General features: G+C 46.5%; 2 protein-coding genes and 1 long non-coding RNA gene across 3 annotated transcripts in view; all 3 read right to left on the minus strand.

Moving 5' to 3' along the window:
• FUS (FUS RNA binding protein) overlaps positions 1–6570 on the minus strand; it is a gene marked incomplete at its 5' end in the record, with an annotated part of 32258 nt that extends 25688 nt beyond the window's left edge. The window contains 2 exons of the mRNA XM_064737441.1: positions 3954–4111; positions 6515–6570. Of these exons, the coding sequence (XP_064593511.1) occupies positions 3954–4111; positions 6515–6570 (214 nt within the window). The remainder of the gene's footprint in view (positions 1–3953; positions 4112–6514) is intronic.
• A 3559-nt stretch (positions 6571–10129) lies between these two features.
• LOC135460565 (uncharacterized) lies at positions 10130–14479 on the minus strand. Its single transcript, XR_010443247.1, has 3 exons — positions 14321–14479; positions 10395–10419; positions 10130–10307 (listed from the first exon to the last, which is right to left on the minus strand). It is a non-coding gene; the product is annotated as an uncharacterized LOC135460565 (long non-coding RNA).
• Positions 14480–15415: 936 nt separating this feature from the next.
• The window catches only part of ATP2A1 (ATPase sarcoplasmic/endoplasmic reticulum Ca2+ transporting 1), a 36226-nt gene continuing 28493 nt past the window's right edge, over positions 15416–23148 (minus strand). The window contains exons 19-22 of the mRNA XM_064737455.1: positions 22101–22234; positions 19717–19834; positions 18252–18369; positions 15416–15862 (exon numbers count right to left, since the gene is read on the minus strand). Of these exons, the coding sequence (XP_064593525.1) occupies positions 15831–15862; positions 18252–18369; positions 19717–19834; positions 22101–22234 (402 nt within the window). The 3' untranslated portion in view covers positions 15416–15830. The remainder of the gene's footprint in view (positions 15863–18251; positions 18370–19716; positions 19835–22100; positions 22235–23148) is intronic.

Below are 23148 nucleotides of genomic sequence, written 5' to 3' on the forward strand. Positions count from 1 at the left end.
GCAAAAATCGGGGAAAAATTGGGCAAAAATCGGGAAAAAATTGGGCAAAAATTGGGCACTTTGGGACCCAAATCAGCCCCAAACCCCCCGTCCTGCCCGGAGCTGTTGGCTGGAATGGGGAGAAAACAGAGGAATTAGGGAAAAATTGGAAAAAATTGGGAAAAATTGGGAAAAATTGGGAATTTTGGCAAAAATCGGGCAAAAATTGGGAAAAAATTGGGCAATTTCGGACCCAAATCAGCCCCAAACCCCCCGTCCTGCCCGTAGCTGTTGGCTGGAAATAGGGAAAAAACAGAGGAATTAGGGAAAAATCAAAAAAAAAAGGGAATTTGGGTGAAAATCCGGCAAAAATTGGGCAAAAATCGGGCAAAAATCGGGCATTTTTCGACCCAAATCTGAGCAGATTCTGCCCCAAATCAGCCCCAAACCCCCCGTCCTGCCCGGAGCTGTTGGCTAAAATGGGAGAAAAAAGAGGAATTAGGGAAAAATCAAAAAAATGGGAATTTGGGGGAAAATCCGGCAAAAATTGGGAAAAAATTGGGAAAAAATCAGGCAAAAATCGGGCAAAAATTGGGCACTTTGGGACCCAAATCAGCCCCAAACCCCCCGTCCTGCCCGGAGCTGTTGGCTGGAATGGGGAGAAAACAGAGGAATTAGGGAAAATTGGAAAAAATTGGGAAAAATTGGGAAAAATTGGGAATTTTGGCAAAAATCGGGCAAAAATTGGGAAAAAATTGGGCAATTTCGGACCCAAATCAGCCCCAAACCCCCCGTCCTGCCCGTAGCTGTTGGCTGCAATGGGGAGAAAAAGCAGGAATTAGGGAAAATTGGGAAAAATTGGGAATTTGGCAAAAATCGGGTAAAAATCGGGCAAAAATCGGGCAAAAATTGGGCAGTTTTGGCCTCAAAACCAAGAGGATTCTGCCCCAAATCAGCCCCAAACCCCCCGTCCTGCCCGGAGCTGTTGGCTGGAAATGGGGAGAAAAACCAGGAATTAGGGAAAATTGGGAAAAATTGGGAATTTCGGCAAAAATCGGGGAAAAATTGGGCAAAAATTGGGCAATTTCGGACCCAAATCTGACCAGATTCTGCCCAAAATCAGACCCAGACCAAGCCCAAACCCCCCGTCCTGCCCATGGCTGTTGGCTAAAACGGGGAGAAAAAGGGAAAATTAGGGAAAATTCCGAAAAATGGGAATTTTGGGCAAAAATTGGGCAAAAAACCGGGCAAAAATCGGGCAAAAATTGGGCAAAAATTGGGCACTTTTGGCCCCAAATGAACCCCAAATGAACCCCAACCCCCCCGTCCTGCCCGGAGCTGTTGGCTGGAATGGGGAGAAAAACCAGGAATTAGGGAAAATTCAAAAAAATTGGGAATTTCGGCAAAAATCGGGCACTTTCAGACCCAAATGTGGCCCCAAATCCAAAACGATTCTGCCCCAAATTCCCTTAAAATTGAGCCAATTTCCCACAAAATTTGACCGATTTCAGCCGCGATTTTGCCCAAAATTACCAAATTTTGTCCCAAAAATTCCCAATTTTTTTTGGAATGTCACTCACATTTGGGTGGAGTTGTAGGACGACTGTTCCCACCCCAAATTCCTCAATTCCACCTTAATTTCCCCTAAAACTGAGCCGATTTCCCACAAAATTTGTCCGATTTCAGCCGCGATTTTGCGCAAAATCCCCAAATTTCGTCCCAAAATCCCCAAATTTCACCCCAAAAATTCCCGAATTTTTTCTGGAATGTCACTCCCATCCCAGATGTGATTTGGGTGGGGTTGTAGCACGACTACACCCCAAATTCCCTTAAAACTGAGCCAATTTCCCACAAAATTTGACCGATTTCAGCCGCGATTTTGCCCAAAATCCCCAAATTTCGCCCAGAAATCCCCAAATTTCACCCCAAAAATTCCCAATTTTTTTTGGAATTCTACTCACAGCCCAGATGCCATTTGGGTGAGGTTGTAGAATGACTACACCCCAAATTCCCCTAAAATTGAGCCAATTTCACACAAAATTTCAGCCGATTTCAGCCGCGATTTTGCCCAAAATTGCCAAATTTCACCCCAAAAATTCCCAAATTTTTTTGGAATTCCACTCACAGCCCAGATATGATTTGAGTGGGGTTGTAGGACGCCTGTTCCCATCCCAAATTCCCCCAAAATCCCCCCAAAATCCCCAAATTTCAGCCGCGATTTCACACAAAACGCTCCCGATTTTGCCCAAAATCCCCAAATTTCGCCCCAAAAATTCCCAATTTTTTCAGGAACGTCACTCACATGCCCCGGAGCTGTACTGGCCCTGCTGGCTGTAGCTGGGCGCGCTGTAGCCCCCCTGTTCCCATCCCAAATCCCCCCAAAATCCCCCCAAATTCCCCAAATTTCAGCCGATTTCAGCCGCGATTTTGCCCAAAATCCCCAAATTTCGCCCCAAAAATTCCCAATTTTTTTTGGAATTCCACTCCCATCCCAGATGTGATTTGGGTATGGTTGTAGAACGACTACACCCCAAATTCCCTTAAAATTGAGCCAATTTCCCACAAAATTTGTCCGATTTCAGCCGCGATTTCACACAAAACGCTCCCGATTTTGCCCAAAATTCCCAAATTTCACCCCAAAAATTCCCAAATTTTTTTTGGAATGTCACTCCCATCCCAGATGTGATTTGGGTGGGGTTGTAGGACGACTGTTGCAATCCCAAATCCCTCAATTCCACCCCAAATCCCCCCAAATTCCCCAAATTTCAGCCCATTTTAGTCCCGATTTCACACAAAACACTCCCGATTTTGCCCAAAATTCCTAAACTTCACCCCAAAAATTCCCAATTTTTTTGTGGAACGTCACTCACATCCCAGATATAATTTGGGTGGGGTTGTAGGACGACTGTTCCCATCCCAAATCCCTCAATTCCATCCCAAATCCCCAAATTTGAGCTGATTTGAGCCCCGATTTCACACAAAACGCTCCCGATTTTGCCCAAAATCCCCAAATTTCACCCCAAAAATTCCCAATTTTTTCAGGAATATCACTCACATGCCCCGGAGCTGTACTGGCCCTGCTGGCTGTAGCTGGGGGCGTTGTAGGACGCCTGTCCCCACCCCAAAATCTCCCAAAATCCCCCCAAATTCCTTAAATTTCAGCCGATTTCAGTCCCGATTTTGCCCAACATTCCCAAATTTTGTCCCAAAAATTCCCAATTTTTTTTTGGAATTCCACTCACATCCCAGATATGATTTGGGTATGGTTGTAGAACGACTACACCCCAAACTCCCTTAATATTGAGCCAATTTCACCCAAAATTTGTCCGATTTCAGCCGCGATTTCACACAAAACGCTCCCGATTTTGCCCAAAATCCCCAAATTTCGCCCCAAAAATTCCCAATTTTTTTGTGGAACGTCACTCACATCCCAGATATAATTTGGGTGGAGCTGTAGAACGACTGTCCCTCAATTCCACCCCAAATTCCCCTAAAACTGAGCCGAATTCACACAAAATTTGACCGATTTCAGCCGCGATTTTGCCCAAAATCCCCAAATTTCACCCCAAATTTTGTCCCAAAAATTCCCAATTTTTTTCAGGAATATCACTCACATGCCCCGGAGCTGTACTGGCCCTGCTGGCTGTAGCTGGGGGCGCTGTAGGACGCCTGTTCCACCCAAAATCTCCCCAAAATCCCCAAATTTCAGCCGCGATTTTGCGCAAAATCCTCAAATTTCGTCCCAAAAATTCCCAATTTTTTCAGGAACGTCACTCACATGCCCGGAGCTGTACTGGCCCTGCTGGCTGTAGCTGGGCGGGTTGTAGGACGCCTGTTCCCATCCCAAATCCCCCCAAAATCCCCAAATTTCAGCCGATTTCAGCCGCGATTTCACACAAAACGCTCCCGATTTTGCCCAAAATCCCCAAATTTCGCCCCAAAAATTCCCAATTTTTTTCAGGAACATCACTCACATGCCCCGGAGCTGTACTGGCCCTGCTGGCTGTAGCTGGGGGCGCTGTAGCCCCCCTGTTGGCCGTAGCCCCCCTGGCCGTAGCCCCCGCTCTGGGTTTGGTTGTAGCCCCCGCTCGGGGCTTGGCCGTAGCTGGAGCTGCCGGAGCCGCCGCCGTAACTGTGGGAAAAATGGGAATTTTGGTTAAAAATGGGAGATTTGGGGTTAAAAATGGGGATTGGGGGGAAAAAGGGGGATTTGGGCAAGAAACAGGGGGGGAATTGTAAAAATTTGTGTGAAAAACCGCTGGAATTTCACCCAAAAAATCCTGAATTTGACCCAAAAACCAGCTGAAATTCACCCAAAAAATAAACAGAATTTCACCCAAAAGCACCTGGAATTTACCTTAAAAATAAACAGAATTTTACCCAAAAAAACACCAAAAATTTCAGCAAAGAACGCGCAGAATTTGACACAGAAAACACCTGGATATTTCCCAAAAAACACCTGGAATTTATCCAAAAAATAACCAGAATTTCACCCAAAAAATAAAGAAAATTTGACCCAAAAAACCACCCAGAATTTGAGCAAAAACCACATAAAAATCACACAAAAACCACCTAGAATTTACTCAAAGAACACCTGGAATTTTCCCAAAAAATAACAAGAATTTGACCCAGAAAACACCTGGAATTTATCCAAAAAATATCCAGAATTTGATCCAAAAACCAGTTGGAATTAGCTCAAAAATAACCAGAATTTCACCCAAAACCACCTGGAATTTACCCTAAAAATAACCCAAAATTCACCCAAAAAACCACCCAGAATTTAAGCAAAAACCACATAAAAATCACCCAAAAAACACCTGGAATTTATCCAAAAAATAACCAGAATTTGACCCAGAAAACACCTGGAAATTTCCCAAAAAACACCTGGAATTTATCCAAAAAATAACCAGAATTTGACCCAAAAAACACCTGGAATTTATCCAAAAAATAACCAGAATTTGACCCAGAAAACACCTGGAAATTTCCCAAAAAACACCTGGAATTTATCCAAAAATAACCAGAATTTCACCCAAAAAACACCTGGAATTTATCCAAAAAATAACCAGAATTTGACCCAGAAAACACCTGGAAATTTCCCAAAAAACACCTGGAATTTATCCAAAAAAAATCAGAATTTGACCCCAAAAACCACTTGGAATTACCTGAAAAATAACAAGAATTTCACCCAAAAACACCAGAATTTGAGCAGAAACCACATCAAAATCACCCAACAAACACCTGCAATTTGTCAAAAAACACACAGAATTTGACCCAAAAAACACTTGGAATTCTCCCAAAAAACACACAGAATTTGACCCAAAAAACATCTGGAATTTCCCAAAAAACACCTGGAATTTAGCAAGAAAAAAAATAGAATTTGACCCAAAAAACACCTGGAATTTTCCCAGAAAAAACCTGGAATTATCCAAGAAATAACCAGATTTTACCCAGAAACACCTGGAATTTATCAAAAAAAAATCAAATTTCACCCAAAAAACACCTGAATTTTCCCTAAAATTAACCAGAATTTCCAAAAAACACCTGGAATTTATCCAAAAAATAACCTGAATTTTACCCAGAAAACACTGGAATGTATCCAAAAAAACCGGAATTTGACCCAGAAAACGCCTGGAATTTTCCCAAAAATAATCCTGGAATTTATCAAAAAAAAAATCAGAATTTCGCCCTAAACACGCCCAAAATTTGAGCAAAATTCCCAAAAATTCTCCCCAATTCGACCCAAACCACCTGGAATTCACCCACAAATCTCCCACAATAAAAAATTAATAATTCATTAATAATTCCTAATTAATGAGTTAATAATTATCGCCTGTGAGAGGCCCAGGCAGCTGCTGGGGAGCTCTGGGAATGACTGGGGTGGGTTTGGGGTCACTAATTTGGGATTTTTATTAACAATAATCACTAATAACTATTAATTAATTACTAATTAGTTAATTAATCACCTTCCTGAGGCCACAGGGGCTGGGAATAACCAGGATAAGATGAGGTTTGGGGTCACTGCAGTGACTGGGGTGAGTTTGGAGTCACTAATTTGGGTTTTTATGAACAATAATCACTATAACTATAATTTAATTACATTATTATTAATCACCTCTGAGCCACAGGCTGGGAATAACCAGAAGGAGCTTTGGTACTGATGACTGGGTGCGTTAGGGTCACTAATTTGGATTTTAAACAATCCATAACTATAATTATTATTATAGTTAATTAATCACCTTCCTGAGGCCACAGGGGCTGGGAATAACCAGGATAGGAGGAGGTTTGGTGTTACTGGGAATGACTGGGATGGGTTTGGGTTCCCAATTTGGGATTTTATTCAATTCAATAACATTAATTACTAATTAATAGTTAATTAATCACCTTCCGAGGCGGAGGCGGCGGCGGGGGCTGGAATAACCAGGATAGAGAGTTTGGGGTCATGCATGACTGGGTGAGGTTTGGGTTCCCATTTGGGATTTTATTAACAATACTCACTCATAACTATTAATTACTAATTAATTAACTAATTAATCACCTTCCCGAGGCGGAGGCGGCCGCGGGGGGCTGGGAATAGCCAGGATAAGATGAAGTTTGGGGTCACTGCAGTGACTGGGATGAGGTTTGGGTTCCCAATATGGGATTTTTATTGACAATAATCACTAATAACTATTAATTACTAATTAATTAATTAGTTAATCACCTTCCCGAGGCGGAGGCGGCCGCAGGGGGCTGGGAATAGCCAGGATAGATGAAGTTTGGGGTCACTGCAGTGACTGGGATGAGTTTGGGTCCTAATTGGGATGTTATTAACAATAATCACTAATAACTATTAATTAATGATAATTAGTATTAATTAATTTCTGAGGGGACAAGGGGGGCTGGGAATAACCAGGATAAGATGAAGTTTGGCGTGCTGCCAGCTACTGCGGAGCGAAACGCGGAGCGTAGGAGGGAGGAGATGCTGGTGTTTGAATAACCTGCAAGAATTAATAATTAATGATTAATTAATGCTGATTAATGGGGAATTTACATGGGGGAAACAAGGGAAAGCAGGAGGAATAACAGGGAAAAAAAACCGGGGAAATTTGGGGGGAAAAACAGGGAAATCAGGAAGCAAATCAAAAGATGGGAATTTTTGGGATTTTCATCAATTTTTCTGGAATTTTGGGCTCGAAAAATTGAGATTTTTGGGAATTTTTTGGACATGGAAATTTGAGATTTTTGGGAATTTTTGGGGAATTTTTTGGGCATGGAAATTTGAGATTTTTGGGAATTTTTTGGGGAATTTTTGGGAATTTTTGGGCATTAAAAATTGAGATTTTTGGGAATTTTGGGGAATTTTTGGGCATGAAAAATTGAGATTTTTGGGGAATTTTTTGGAATTTTTGTGGAATTTTTGGGCATGAAAAATTGAGATTTTTGGGAATTTTTTGGGGAATTTTTGGGCATGAAAAATTGAGATTTTGGGGAACTTTTGGGGAATTTTTGGGTGTGAAAAATTGAGATTTTTGGGAATTTTTTGGGCATGAAAAATTGAGATTTTTGGGAATTTTTTGGGGAATTTTTGGGCATGAAAAATTGAGATTTTTGGGGGAATTTTTGGGCATTTTGGGCTCACTTACTGAACTCTACCCAGGCAGCTCTGGGATCACTTTTGGATCCATTTTGGGTCCAAAATTGCCGATTTAAGGTACGAAACCACCGATTTTGGGTACAATGTGATACAAACACGGGGTTTTTTGTGAATATTTTGATTTTTTTTATATTTTTTGTGTCACTCACCGCTCTGGCTCTGTTGGTAGGAGGAGCTGTACCCCCCCTGTCCGTACCCAGTGTCCTTGGGGCACTTTGGGGGCTCACAATTCAATACAATACGATACAAACACAGGGATTTTTGCTAATTAATTTATATTTTTTACATTTTATCTTCACTCACCGCTCTGGCTCTGTTGGTAGGAGGAGCTGTACCCCCCCTGTCCTTGGGCACTTTGGACTCAGGTTTGGGTCCAAAAGTGCCAATTTTGGGTATAAAGGGATACAGGAATGCGGATTTTTCTGGAATTTTTGGGCTCGAAAAATTTGAGATTTTTGGGGAATTTTTCTGGAATTTTTGGGCATGAAAAATTGAGATTTTTGGGAATTTTTGGGGCATGAAAATTTGAGATTTTTGGGAACTTTTGGGGATGAAAAATTGAGATTTTTGGGAATTTTTGGGGGAATTTTTGGGCATGAAAATTTGAGATTTTTGGGAATTTTTTGGGAATTTTTTGGGGGAATTTTTGGGGAATTGGGCTGATTTACTGGCTCTACCCAGGCCGTTCTGGGATCACTTTTGAGTCACTTTTGGATCCATTTTGGGTCCAAAATTACCGATTTAAGGTACGAAACCACGATTTTGAGTACAATGTGATACAACCACGGGGATTTTTGCAATTTTCATGAATAATTTGATATTTTTGATATTTTCAGAGTCACTCACCGCTCTGGCTCTGTTGGTAGGAGGAGCTGTACCCCCCCTGTCCGTACCCCGTGTCCTTGGGGCACTTTGGGGCTCAGTTTTGGGGTACAATATGATACAAACACGGGGATTTTTGTGAATATTTTCATTTTTTTCCATTTTTATCCCCACTCACCGCTCTGGCTCTGTTGGTAGGAGGAGCTGTACCCCCCCTGTCCGTACCCCGTGTCCTTGGGGCTCAGTTTTGGGGTACAATATGATACAACCACGGGGTTTTTTGTGAATATTTTGATTTTTTTGCTATTTTTTCCATTTTTATCTTTACTCACCGCTCTGGCTCTGTTGGTAGGAGGAGCTGTACCCCCCCTGTCCGTACCCCGTGTCCTTGGGGCTCAGTTTTGGGGTACAATATGATACAAACACGGGGATTTTTGTGAATATTTTGATTTTTTTTATATTTTTTATATTTTTCCCCTCACTCACCGCTCTGGCTCTGTTGGTAGGAGGAGCTGTACCCCCCCTGTCCGTACCCCGTGTCCTTGGGGCACTTTGGGGCTCAGGTTTGGGTCCAAAAGTGCCAATTTTGGGTCCAATGGGACACAAGGACGAGATTTTTGGGCATGAAAAATTGAGATTTTTGGGAATTTTTGTGGAATTTTTGTGGAATTTTTGTGGAATTTTTTGGGCATGGAAAATTGAGATTTTGGGGAATTTTTTGGGAATTTTTTGGGGAATTTTTGTGGAATTTTTTGGGCATGAAAAATTGAGATTTTTGGGAAATTTTTGGGAATTTTTGGGCTCAAAAAATTCAGATTTTTGGGAATTTTTTGGGGAATTTTTTGGGGAATTTTTGGGCTCGAAAACCTGAGATTTTTGAGAATTTTTTGGGCATGAAAAATTGAGATTTTTTGGGAATTTTTTTGGGGAATTTTTGGGCATTTTGGGCTCATTTACTGGGCTCTACCCAGGCCGTTCTGGGATCACTTTTGAGTCAGTTTTGGGTCCAAAATTGCCGATTTTGCATACGATGTCATAGAACCATGGGGATTTTTGCTATTTTTATGAATTAATTTACATTTTTTATATTTTTTTTGTCACTCACCGCTCTGGCTCTGTTGGTAGGAGGAGCTGTACCCCCCCTGTCCGTACCCCGTGTCCTTGGGGCTCACAATTCAATACAATATGATACAAACACGGGGATTTTTGTGAATATTTTCATTTTTTTCCATTTTTATCTTTACTCACCGCTCTGGCTCTGTTGGTAGGAGGAGCTGTACCCCCCCTGTCCGTACCCCGTGTCCTTGGGGCACTTTGGGGCTCAGTTTTGGGGTACAATGTGATACAAACACGGGGTTTTTTGTGAATATTTTGATTTTTTTGCTATTTTTTCCATTTTTATCTTTACTCACCGCTCTGGCTCTGTTGGTAGGAGGAGCTGTACCCCCCCTGTCCGTACCCCGTGTCCTTGGGGCACTTTGGGGCTCAGTTTTGGGGTACAATATGATACAAACACGGGGTTTTTTGTGAATAATTTGATTTTTTTTATATTTTTTGTGTCACTCACCGCTCTGGCTCTGTTGGTAGGAGGAGCTGTACCCCCCCTGTCCGTACCCCGTGTCCTTGGGGCACTTTGGGGGCTCACATTTCAATACAATGCAATACAAACACGGGGTTTTTTGTGAATATTTTCATTTTTTTCCATTTTTATCTTTACTCACCGCTCTGGCTCTGTTGGTAGGAGGAGCTGTACCCCCCCTGTCCGTACCCCGTGTCCGAGCTCTGTCCGTACCCCCCGTAGCTCTGTTGGCCGTAGCTCTGCCCCCCCCCCTGCGAGTAGCTCTGCCCGGGGGGGGCGGGGTAGGCGCCGTAACTGAGCACAAAAATAAAATAAATTTAATTTAAAATTCCCATATAAGAGAATTTTAGGGTGCGGAAATGGGGGGAGGGGGGTTCGTACCTTTGGGTGGCCGTCTGGCTGTAATCTGGGGAGGAAAGGGTTAAAAATTGAGGTTAATCGGGCAAAAATCGCATGAAATAAATGCAATTTTCTGAAATTATAACGGCTGGGAAGGGTTAAAAGTTGAGGTAAATCAAGCAAATATCGCTTAAAATAAATCAATTTTCTGTAATTATAATATCTCAGGAGGAAAGGGTTAAAAGTTGAGGTAAATCAAGCAAAAATCGCACGAAATAAATCAATTTTCTGAAATTATAACGTCTGGGAAGGGTTAAAAGTTGAGGTTAATCGAGCAAAAATTGAGTAAAATAAAGGTATTTTCTATCATTATTATATTTGGGGAGGGAAGAGTTAAAAATTGAGGTTAATCAAGCAAAAATCACATGAAATAAATCAATTTTCTGTAATTATAATATCTCGGGAGGAAAGGGTTAAAAGTTGAGGTAAATCAAGCAAAAATCGCATGAAATAAATCAATTTTCTGAAATTATAATGTCTGGGAAGGGTGAAAAGTTGAGGTAAATCAAGCAAAAATTACTTAAAATAAATCAAGTTTCTGAAATTATTACATCTGGGGAGGGAAGGGTTAAAAGTTCAGGTTAATCGAGCAAAAATCGCACGAAATAAATCCAATTTTCTGAAATTATAACGTCTGGGAAGGGTTAAAAGTTGAGGTAAATCAAGCAAAAATTGACTAAAATAAAGGTATTTTCTATCATTATTACATTTAGGGCGGGAAGGGTTAAAAGTTGAGGTAAATCAAGTAAAAATTGCATGAAATCAATCAAATTTCTGAAACTATTACATTTGAGGAAGGAAAGGGTTAAAAGTTGAAATGAATTAATCAAAAATCTCATGAAATAAATCTAATTTCTGAAATTATAATGTCTGGGAAGGGTTAAAAGTTGTGGTTAATCAAGCAAAAATTGCATGAAATAAATCCATTTTTGGTAATCATTACATTTGGGGAAAGAAGGGTTAAAAACTGAAGTGAATTAAGCAAAAATCACATAAAATAAATCCAATTTTCTGAAATCATAACGTCTGGGAAGGGTTAAAAGTTGTGGTTAATCAAGCAAAAATGGAGTAAAATAAAGGTATTTTCTATCATTATTATATCCAGGGAGGAAAGGGTTAAAAGATGTGAGTAATCGAGCAAAAATTGCTTAAAATAAATCCAATTTCTGAAATTATAACGTCTGGGAAGGGTTAAGAGTTGAGGTTAATCAAGCCAAAATTGCATGAAATAAATCCATTTTTTGTAATCATTACATTTGGGGAAGGAAGGGTTAAAAGTTAAAGTGAATCAAGCAAATATCGCTTAAAATAAATCAATTTTCTGTAATTATAATATCTCGGGAAAAAAGGATTAAAAGTTGAGGTAAATCAAGCAAAAATTGCTTAAAATAAAGATATTTTCAATCATTATTTGGGGAGGGAAGGGTTAAAAGTTGAGGTTAATTTAGCAAAAATCACATAAAATAAATCCAATTTTTGTAATTATTGCATTTGGGGAGGAAAGGGTTAAAAACTCAGGGTTAATCAAGGAAATCCCACATAAAATAAATCAAATTTCTGTAATTATTACATCTGGGGAGGAAAGGATTAAAAACTCAGGGTTAATCCATCAGAAATCCCCTGAAATAAATTTGTTTTTCCATATCTATTAAATCTCGACAGGAAGCTCTTAAAAATTTAAAGTTATTCAAGTAAAAAATAATTAAAATAATTGTATTTCCCTTAATTGATTCAATCCAGGGAGGAAAGGGTTAAAAATGGGGGTTAATGAATCAGAAATTGCTTAAAATTAAATAAAATTGTCACAGTTCATTATCCTGGGGAAAAGGGCGTTTAACAATTGGGGTTAATCACGAAAATTTGATTAAAATAAATAAATATTCCCATATTCATTAAATATTGGAAGAAAAGAGTTAAAAGTTGGGGTTAATTAATCAGAAATTGCTTAAAATAAATCGATTTATCCTCATTTATTAAATCTAGGGAGAAAATGGTTAAAAATTGGGGCTAATTACTCCAAAAAAACAATAAAATATAAAAATAACTTAAATAATACGCTAATATTCATAATATTATTTTATCACCAATTAACAATGATTCCATAAATAATATATAAAAACGGATTTTCCCCAATGTATTGGGTTTTTTTAAATTATCAATTTAATTAAATGATTAGGACTAATTTTAATTTTCGGGCAGAAACAGCGAAATTTCAGCATAAAATAAAGAAAAAATTGAATTTTTCATCCACCCAAAAGCAGCGAATCCCTGCTGGAGTGAAATTTCCCGCCCAAAAAGAAGATTTCCCTTGATTTCCCCCAAATTTGGTTATTTTTAATTGTAAAAAAAGGGAAATTAAAGATGAATTTTATTATTTAGGCGTGAAAAGGGACACGAAGCCTTAAAGCCCCCTCAGATTTAATACAACGAAAAGAGTCTAAAATTCCGGTTTTTACAGCAAATATCTCCCTTTAAATGCACTCTAGAGCACGAATTTAATTATTTGTGTGTCATAAAAAGCAATAATAATGTAAATTTATTTATTCCGGCAGGAAAATAGCAAGAAAAAGTTTCAATTCCCCTCAGGCACCACAGAACAAAAGGCGGTGTGAAAGCACATGGCTCTAAGGGCAAAAAGCCTCCAAAACCTCACAAAATGAAGAAATTAAATGATTTATACAAAAAATTTAACAGGATAAATTTGAAATTTAAATATTTAGTTGTTAAGTATAAGGGAAACTCTTAATTCCCTTCAGGCTTCGCCTAACAAAAGGCGTGCCCCGGGGGGGGAATATTCAAAGGATGTAAAAAACTAAATTTAAAATCAAAATAACCCCCCCAAAACGGTATAAACAGCACAATAAAACACAAATTTACCTACACACTTTATATTTCATTAAAATACTTTTAATTCTCCCTCAGAAATCCGCACCGGAGAGCGCGGAACTGAACCCACCCCCTCACGACACGGCGGCAATTTCCCGCCTCGAAAGGAAGAAACCGCGGGGGGATTTTTTATGATCGAAGCCTAAATTTTAGAGTTTAATTTTCGATGTACCCGTTTGATTAAATTTGATTTATTTTGGGTTGATTGGATTAAATCTGATTTAACGGAAGGACCCGGATGTGTCACTGCGGCAGCGGCGCCGCGCACGCGCCGCGCGCACAAAATGGCGGCGGTGGCGCAGAGGCAAAACCACAAAATGGCGGGCGGGAGAAAAAGCGGGTCCCGGAACCCCTAACGCATCCCGAAATTACCCTAAAGTTTCAACAAATTCCTGGGAATTGCACCCAAAATCCAAGTGTGTGTGTTAAAGTTGGGGGTTGTGGGCTTAATTTCCATCCCCGCTGCCGGCGAGGAGCATCCGGGCGCGGCGCTTTGTTCGGCCCCCGCCCCACCCGCGATGGTTTTAGCAGGAAAAATAACCCAAAAGAGCGCCCGCAATTTGCGGTTTGGGTTTGAAATATAAGTGATATAAGTGTAATGAGGAGAAATACAGAAAGGAAAATGAATTAAAGATTAAAAATAGAGAAGTGAGGCGCGGCGGAAACGGGACAGCATCAAATCCCACACAGCGCGCAATCAAATCCCACACAGCCCCGGAGCAGCGCTGACGGCGAAAAACCCACAATGAAACAACGCCTTAACTACGCCAATTAACGGCAAAATGACCATTACAAAGAGCCTTCATTAAAAACAACACAACCAACGCCGTATTAAGCGCGGCGGCCGCCGGAACCCCCTCAGGTTTCCTCCCCCCGGTGCTCCCGGACCGCGCTGGGCGCTGCACTCCCCGCCCGCCCCCGGGGTCCCAGGGGCAAGGAGGGGTCTGGGGGTCCCTCCCCGGTGCTCGGGGGGTCCCTGCCCGGGGAAAGAGGGAGCTGTGGGGTCCCCACGGCGCCGGTACCGTTGGAGGCCATGGCGGCGCCGCCCGTTCCGCGTCCGCTCCACGTGGCGCCCGCACTGCGCGCCGCGCGCGCCCGCCCGCCCTTTTATAGCCTCGGCCGGCGCCTCCCACCAACGCGCGAGAGGGGAGGGGGGATCGGGGAGCTCCCCCCTCCGCGGCGTCACGGGGTGGTACGGTCCTGGCGGGAAAAGGGGGCGGGGTTCAGAGCTGCGTGGGCGGGGAAATGGGCGGGGCTTGGCGGGAGCGCGGGGCGCCCCCTGGCGGAGAGCGGCGGGAGCGCTTTGGGAACCGCATGGAGACCCCATAGACCCCCATGGAACATTCCAGAAACCCTAAGGAACGCTCTGGAACCCTACAGAACCCCAAAGGACCTTCTAGAACCGTCTGGAACCCGACAGAAACCCTATGGAAGCATCTAGAATCCTCTAGAACCCCATAGGACCCTATAGCCCCTCCCTCCTCCCAATTAGGCCCCCCCAATTAGCTCCGCCCCACCCTAATTAACCCCTCCCCCGCCCCAATAAGTCCCTCCCATTCCAATTATACCCTTCCCATCCTAATTAACGCCTCCCCCTCCCTAATTAGCTCCACCCCACCTTAATTAGCCCCTCTCCCACTCTAATTAGCCCCCCCACCGCAATTAACCCCCTCCCTAATTAACCCCTCCCCACCCTAATTACCCCCTCCCCGCTCATAATTAACCCCTGACCACACTAATTATCCCCTGCCCCACCGCAATTAGCCCTCTCCCTAATTAGGCCCACCCTAATTAGCCCCTCCTCCACTCTAATTAGCCCCTCCTCCACCCCAATTATCCCCTCCCTTCCCCCTAATTAGCCCTCCTCCATAATTAGCCCCCCTCCATAATTAGCCCCTCTCCCATCCTAATTAGCACCGCCCCACCCTAATTAGGCCCTCCCCTCCTAATTAGCTCCTCCCACCCTAATTAGCCCCTCCCCCACCCCAAAAAAGACCAAAAAACCCCAAATTTCGGGGATGGGGGAGGGGAAATTTCCCTTTATTGGCAATAAATAAGCGACGCCGGGGGTGGGGGAGGGGCGGGGCTGGGGGAGGGGGCGGGGCTTGAGAGAGGGGGAGGAGCCGCCATTGGCCACGCCCCCCTCCTCGAAATTTCGGGGCGGGGCCACCCCAAAATCCCAAAATATGGGGGGAGTGGAAGAGGGGAAATGAGGGGGAGGGGCCAATTTAGGCCACGCCCCTTTTCTGAATTTGGGGGAGGGGCTTGGGGGGCCCCACTGCAGGGGGCGACCCCAAAACCCACCCCCGGGGGTGGAGCTTGCTGTGTGGGAGGGGCCAGGTTTGGCCACACCCCCTCTTGAATTTTGGGTGTTTTGGGGATGGGGAGGGGCCAAGTTTGGCCACGCCCCCTCTTTGAATATTTTGGGGGGGATTTGGGGGAGGGGAGAGGGTGGGGGGAGGGGCGGAGGTGGGGGAGGGGCAGGTGTTGGCCACGCCCCCTCGTGACATGGGGGCGGGGTCCCCAAAATCGTCACTTCCGGTGCTTCCGGGCGGGCTCGTCCACTGGGGGGGGGGAGAAAGGTGATGTCATCAGCAGGGTGGTGATGTCACAGGGGTGACGTCATGGTGGTGACGTCACGAAGGGAGGGGTTGAGGTGGCCACGCCCCCCTCCCGCCCCTCCCCCCACGGGTGTTGGAGGAGGGGCGACGGTGACGTCACAGGGAGGGGACGATGACATCATAGGGGGTGACGATGACATCATACAGTGGTGACAATGAGGTGACAGTGACGTCATGGGGAGGGGACAATGACATCACATGGAGGGGGCAGTGATGTCATAAGGAGGGGACAATGAGGGGACAATGACGTCATAGAAGGGGGGGCAATGATGTCATCGGGAGCTGTCAATACGGTGACAATGACGTCATAGGGAGGGGACACTGAGGGGACAATGACGTCATGGGATGTGACAATGACGTCACTGGACGATGGCCATTGGGGGGCAGTGACGTCACAATTAGGTGACGGTGACGTCATCGGGATGTGACAACGCCGTCGTAGGGAGGGGACAGGGAGGTGACAATGAGGTGACAATGGTGACAATGGTGACAATGAGGTGACAATGGTGACAATGAGGTGACAATGGTGACAATGGTGACAATGAGGTGACATTGTTGACAATAGTGACAATTACAATGGTGACAATGAGGTGACAATGATGACAATGACAATGGTGACAATGACAATGACAATGGTAACACACAGGTGACAATGAGGTGACAATGGTGACACACTGGTGACAATGACAAGGACAACGGTGACAATGACAATGAGGTGACAAAAGTGACAATGGTGACAATGGTGACACACAGGCGACAATGACAATGACAATGATAATGTGGTGACAATGAGGTGACACACAGGTGATGATGGTGACAATGACAATGGTGACAATGACAATGAGGTGACAATGAGGTGACAATGACAAGGTGACAATGACAATGACAATGACAATGACAATGACACTGAGGTGACACTGAGGTGACACACAGGTGACAATGGTGACAATGACAATGACAATGGTGACACACAGGTGACAATGGTGACAATGACAATGACAATGACAATGTGGTGACAATGAGGGTACACACAGGTGACCATGGTGACACTGAGGTGACAATGGTGACAATGACAATGGTGACAATGAGGTGACAATGAGATGACAATGGTGACACTGAGGTGACAATGACAATGACAATGTCAATGGTGACAATGAGGTGACAATGATGACAATGACAATGGTGACAATGACACTGAGGTGACAATGAGGTGACAATGACAATGGCACTGAGGTGACAATGACAATGAGGTGACAATGGTGACAATGACAATGGCAATGTCCCCGTACCTGTGGGCGGTGCCGGGCCCCGGCCGGGTCACGCTGGGGACGAGAAGATGGAGATGAGAGGGGGAGGGGACACAGAGTGACCACGGAGTGACCATGGAGTGACCACGGAGTGACCACAGAGTGACCATGGAGTGACCATGGAGTGACCATGGAGGGACCAGGGAGTGACCATGGAGTGACCATGGAGTGACCACGGAGTGACCATGGAGTGACCATGGAGTGACCATGGAGTGACCATGGAGGGACCATGGAGTGACCACGGAGTGACCATGGAGTGACCATGGAGTGACCATGGAGGGACCAGGGAGTGACCACGGAGTGACCATGGGATGGTGGAGATGACCAAGGTGACCAGGACACCATGGAGGTGACCATGGAGGTGACCATGGACCATGGAGGTGACCATGGAGGTGACCAGGGGATGTTGGAGATGACCAAGGTCACCATGGAGGTGACCATAGAGGTGACCACGAACCATGAAGGTCACCATGGAGGTCACCATGGAGGTCACCATCAGGGTGACCAGGGGATGTTGGAGATGACCAAGGTCACCAGGACACCATGGAGGTGACCACGAACCATGAAGGTCACCATGAAGGTGACCATGGAGGTGACCAGGGGATGGTGGAGATGACCAAGGTCACCAGGACACCATGCAGGTGACCATGGAGTGACCATGAACCATGGAGGTGACCATAGAGGTGACCATGGACCCCAGAGATGACCATGGAGGTGACCATGGACCACGGAGATGACCATGAAGGTCACCATGGAGGTGACCAAGGTCACCAGGACACCATGGAGGTGACCATAGAGGTGACCATGAACCATGAAGGTGACCATGGAGGTGACCAGTTGATGTTGGAGATGACCAAGGTCACCAGGACACCATGGAGGTGACCATAGAGGTGACCACGAACCATGAAGGTGACCATGGAGGTGACCAGGGGATGGTGGAGATGACCAAGGTCACCTGGCCACCACAGAGGTGACCCCAGAGGGTCGGGAGGGGACACGGTGGTGGGACAGGGCCATCTCCTCACCTTCCAGGTAGTTCCTGGCGATGAACTTGAGCGCCTCGTCCAGCAGGATGACCGGGAAGGAGATCTTGATGACCATCAGCCAGTGGGTCAGCGTCAGCGGCGTCAGCTTGAAGATCATCTGGGGACACCAGGGGACACGGCTCGGACCTTCTCACGGGCCACCAGAGTGACCACAGCGGTCACCAAAGTGACCTCAGGGCCACCAGAGTGACCACAGTGGTCAGCAGAGCCCGACGTGGTCAGCAGAGCCCGCCCGTGGTCATCAAACCCAGTGGTCAGCAAAGCCAGTGGTCAGCAAAGCCAAGGTCAACACTCGTGGTGGACACGATGGCCGTGGCCAACAAAGTGACCACAGCGGTCACCAAAGTGACCTCAGGGCCACCAAAGTGACCACAGTGGTCAGCAGAGCCCACCCATGGTCAGCAGAACCCGCCCGTGGTCATCAAACCCAGTGGTCAGCAAAGCCAAGGTCAACACTCGTGGTGGACACGATGGCCGTGGCCAACAAAGTGACCACAGGGCCACCAGAGTGACCACAGTGGTCAGCAGAACCCGCCCGTGGTCAGCAGAGCCCGCCCGTGGTCATCAAACCCAGTGGTCAGCAAAGCCAAGGTCAACACTCGTGGTGGACACGATGGCCGTGGCCACCAAAGTGACCACAGTGGTCAGCAGAGCCCACCCATGGTCAGCAGAACCCGCCCGTGGTCATCAAACCCAGTGGTCATTCAAGGTCAACGGCTGCCATGTTGGTGGACATCAATGTGATGGCCTCATGGCCACCAACCTGATGACCACCAGCTTGATGACCATCACCTCAATGACCAACAACTCAATGTCCCCAAGGCCACCACCTTGATGACCACCAACCCCATGACCATCACCCAATGACCACCAATGACCACCAACCCAATGACCACCACCTCAATGTCCCCAAGGCCACCACCTTGATGACCACCAGCTTGATGACCACTGATGACCACCAACCCAATGACCATGATCTTGATGTCCCCAAGGCCACCAACCCAATGACCACCAACCCCATGACCACCACCCCGATGTCCCCAAGGCCACCACCTTGATGACCACCAACCCAATGACCATCACCTCAATGACCACCATCCAATGACCACCACCCCATTGACCACCACCCCAATGACCACCACCCCAATGACCACCACCCCAATGACCACCACCTTGATGACCACCAACCCAATGACCACCACCCCAATGACCACCACCTTGATGACCACCATCCAATGACCACCAACCCAATGACCACCAACCCAATGACCACCAACCCAATGACCACCACCCCAATGACCACCAACCCAATGACCACCACCTTGATGGCCACCAACCCAATGACCACCAACCCAATGACCACCACCCCAATGACCACCAACCCCATGACCACCAATGACCACCACCCCGATGTCCCCAAGGCCACCCCCCCGGTGTCCCTTACGGGCAGGGGGTCGATGTAGAGGATGACGAAGTGCAGGGACATGGAGAGGCAGATGGAGCCCATCAGCCAGATGTTCACCCACGGCGGCATCCGCGCCAGCGACTGGTTCTCCGACAGGCTGGGGACATCCAGGGGACCATGAGGACATCAGGAGGTCATGGGGACATCAAGGTGACCATGAGGACATCAGGAGGTCATGGGGACATTGGGGACATTGGGGACATTGGGGTGGACAGGAACCATCAGCCAGATGTTCTCCCATGGTGGCACCTGGGCTGGGGTTCATGGACAGGCTGGGGACATCGAGGGGACCATGGGGACATCGAGGTGGCCATGGGGACACCAGGAGGTCATGGGGACATTGGGGACATCGGGGTGGACAGGAACCATCAGCCAGATGTTCTCCCATGGTGGCACCTGGGCTGGGGTTCATGGACAGGCTGGGGACATCGAGGGGACCATGGTGACCACCATGACCATGACCATGACGACCATGACAATGATGACAATGACAGAGATGACCAAGGTGACCATGATGACCACGGTGACCATGGTGACCTCACCTGTTGAGGGCGTTGCACATCTCGATGGTGACCACCATGACCATGACAATGACAATGAAAATGACCATGACAATGATGACCATGACCATGACCATGACCATGACAATGACAATGACCATGACAATGACCACAACAATGATGACCATAACAATGATGACCATGACCATGACAATGATGACAACAACCATGATGACCAAGGTGACCATGATGACGATGACCATGACCATGACAATGACCATGATGACAATGACAGAGATGACCACAATGACCATGATGACCACCATGACCACGATGACCATGGTGACCTCACCTGTTGAGGGCGTTGCACATCTCGATGGTGACCACCATGACCATGACCATGACAATGACAATGACCACAACAATGATGACCATAACAATGATGACCATGACCATGACAATGATGACAATGACCATGATGACCAAGGTGACCACGATGACCACGATGACCATGGTGTCCTCACCTGTTGAGGGCATTGCACATCTCGATGGTGACCACCATGACCATGACCATGACCATGACAATGACAGAGATGACCATGATGACCAAGTGACCACGATGACCATGACCATGACCATGACAATGACCATGACGACCATGACAATGATGGCCATGACAATGATGACCATGACCATGACAATGACCATGACAATGACAGAGATGACCAAGGTGACCATGATGACCAAGATGACCACCATGACCACGATGACCATGGTGACCTCACCTGTTGAGGGCGTTGCACATCTCGATGGTGACCACCATGACCATGACCATGACAATGACAATGACAGAGATGACCAAGATGACCACCATGACCACGATGACCATGGTGACCAAGATGTCCTCACCTGTTGAGGGCGTTGCACATCTCGATGGTGACCACCATGACCATGACAATGACAATGACCATGACAATGACCACAACAATGACCACAACAATGACCACGACAATGACCACGATGACCACGATGACCATGATGTCCTCACCTGTTGAGGGCGTTGCACATCTCGATGGTGACCACCATGACCATGACCATGACAATGACAATGACCATGACAATGACAATGACCACGACAATGACCATGATGACCACCATGACCACCATGACCACGATGACCAAGATGTCCTCACCTGTTGAGGGCGTTGCACATCTCGATGGTGACCACCATGACCATGACAATGACCAGGACAATGATGACAATGACAGAGATGACCAAGGTGACCAAGATGACCACCATGACCACGATGACCAAGATGTCCTCACCTGTTGAGGGCGTTGCACATCTCGATGGTGACCACCATGACCATGACCATGACAATGACCATGACCATGATGACCATGACAATGATGACAATGACAGAAATGACCAAGATGACCAAGGTGACCATGATGACCTTGGTGACCATGGTGACCATGATGACCACGATGACCACCATGACCATGACCATGGTGACCTCACCTGTTGAGGGCGTTGCACATCTCGATGGTGACCACCATGACCATGACCATGACCATGACCATGACAATGACCATGACCATGACCATGACAATGACCATGATGACCATGACAATGATGACAATGACCATGACAATGACCACGATGACCACCATGACCACGATGACCACGGTGACCTCACCTGTTGAGGGCGTTGCACATCTCGATGGTGACCACCATGACCATGACAATGACAATGACCATGACAATGATGACCATAACAATGATGACCATGACCATGACAATGATGACAATGACCATGATGACCAAGGTGACCATGATGACCATGACCAAGATGTCCTCACCTGTTGAGGGCGTTGCACATCTCGATGGTGACCAGCACCGACAGCGCCATCGTCATCGGCACCGGCGACTCGAAGATGTCGCAGTCGAGGCCCTCGAAGTCCACGTTGTGCTCGGAGCACTGCATGAAGTGGGTCTGGAGAGGACACGGGGACACCTCGGGGTCACCCTGGGGCCACCACCCTGGGGACACCTCGGGGACACCTTGGGGACATCTCAGGGCCATCCAGGAAGGGACATTTGGGAGCTGGGGGACACCATCATGGAGGTCCCACCACCACCACGAAGGTTCCTCATGGTGGTGGGACCTCCATGAGGGACCTGAGGAGGGTCACCTTGGGAGGGGGACACCTTGGGGACACCTCGGGGACATCTCGGGGATGTCCAGGAAGGGACATTTGGGAGCTGGGGGACACCATCATGGAGGTCCCACCACCACCACGAAGGTTCCTCATGGTGGTGGGACCTCCATGATGGACCTGGGGAGGGTCACAGGGTGGGGACACCTTGAGGAGACCTTGGGGACATCTCGGGGACATCTCAGGGTCATCCAGGAAGGGACATTTGGGAGCTGGGGGACACCATCATGGAGGTCCCACCACCACCACGAAGGTTCCTCATGGTGGTGGGACCTCCATGATGGACCTGGGGATGGTCACAGGGTGGGGACACCTTGGGGACATCTCAGGGACATCTCGGGGTCATCCAGGAAGGGACATTTGGGAGCTGGGGGACACCATCATGGAGGTCCCACCACCACCATGAAGGTTCCTCATGGTGGTGGGACCTCCATGATGGACCTGAATTGGGGCTGGGGGAGGTCATGGGGTGGGGACATCTCAGGGACACCTTGGGGACATCTTGAGGACATTCAGGGACATCTTGGGGACACCTTGGGGACATCCTGAGGACATCCCAGGGTCACCAGAGCTTGGGGACACCTCAGGGACATCTTGGGAACATCTTGAGGACACCTTGAGAAGATCTCAAGGACATTTTGGGGACACTTTGAGGACACCTTGGGGACATCCCAGGGTCACCAGAGCTTGG

Source organism: Zonotrichia leucophrys, unplaced genomic scaffold (genome assembly GCF_028769735.1).
Source record: "Zonotrichia leucophrys gambelii isolate GWCS_2022_RI unplaced genomic scaffold, RI_Zleu_2.0 Scaffold_58_302659, whole genome shotgun sequence".
In the NCBI taxonomy this organism is placed as follows: domain Eukaryota; kingdom Metazoa; phylum Chordata; class Aves; order Passeriformes; family Passerellidae; genus Zonotrichia; species Zonotrichia leucophrys.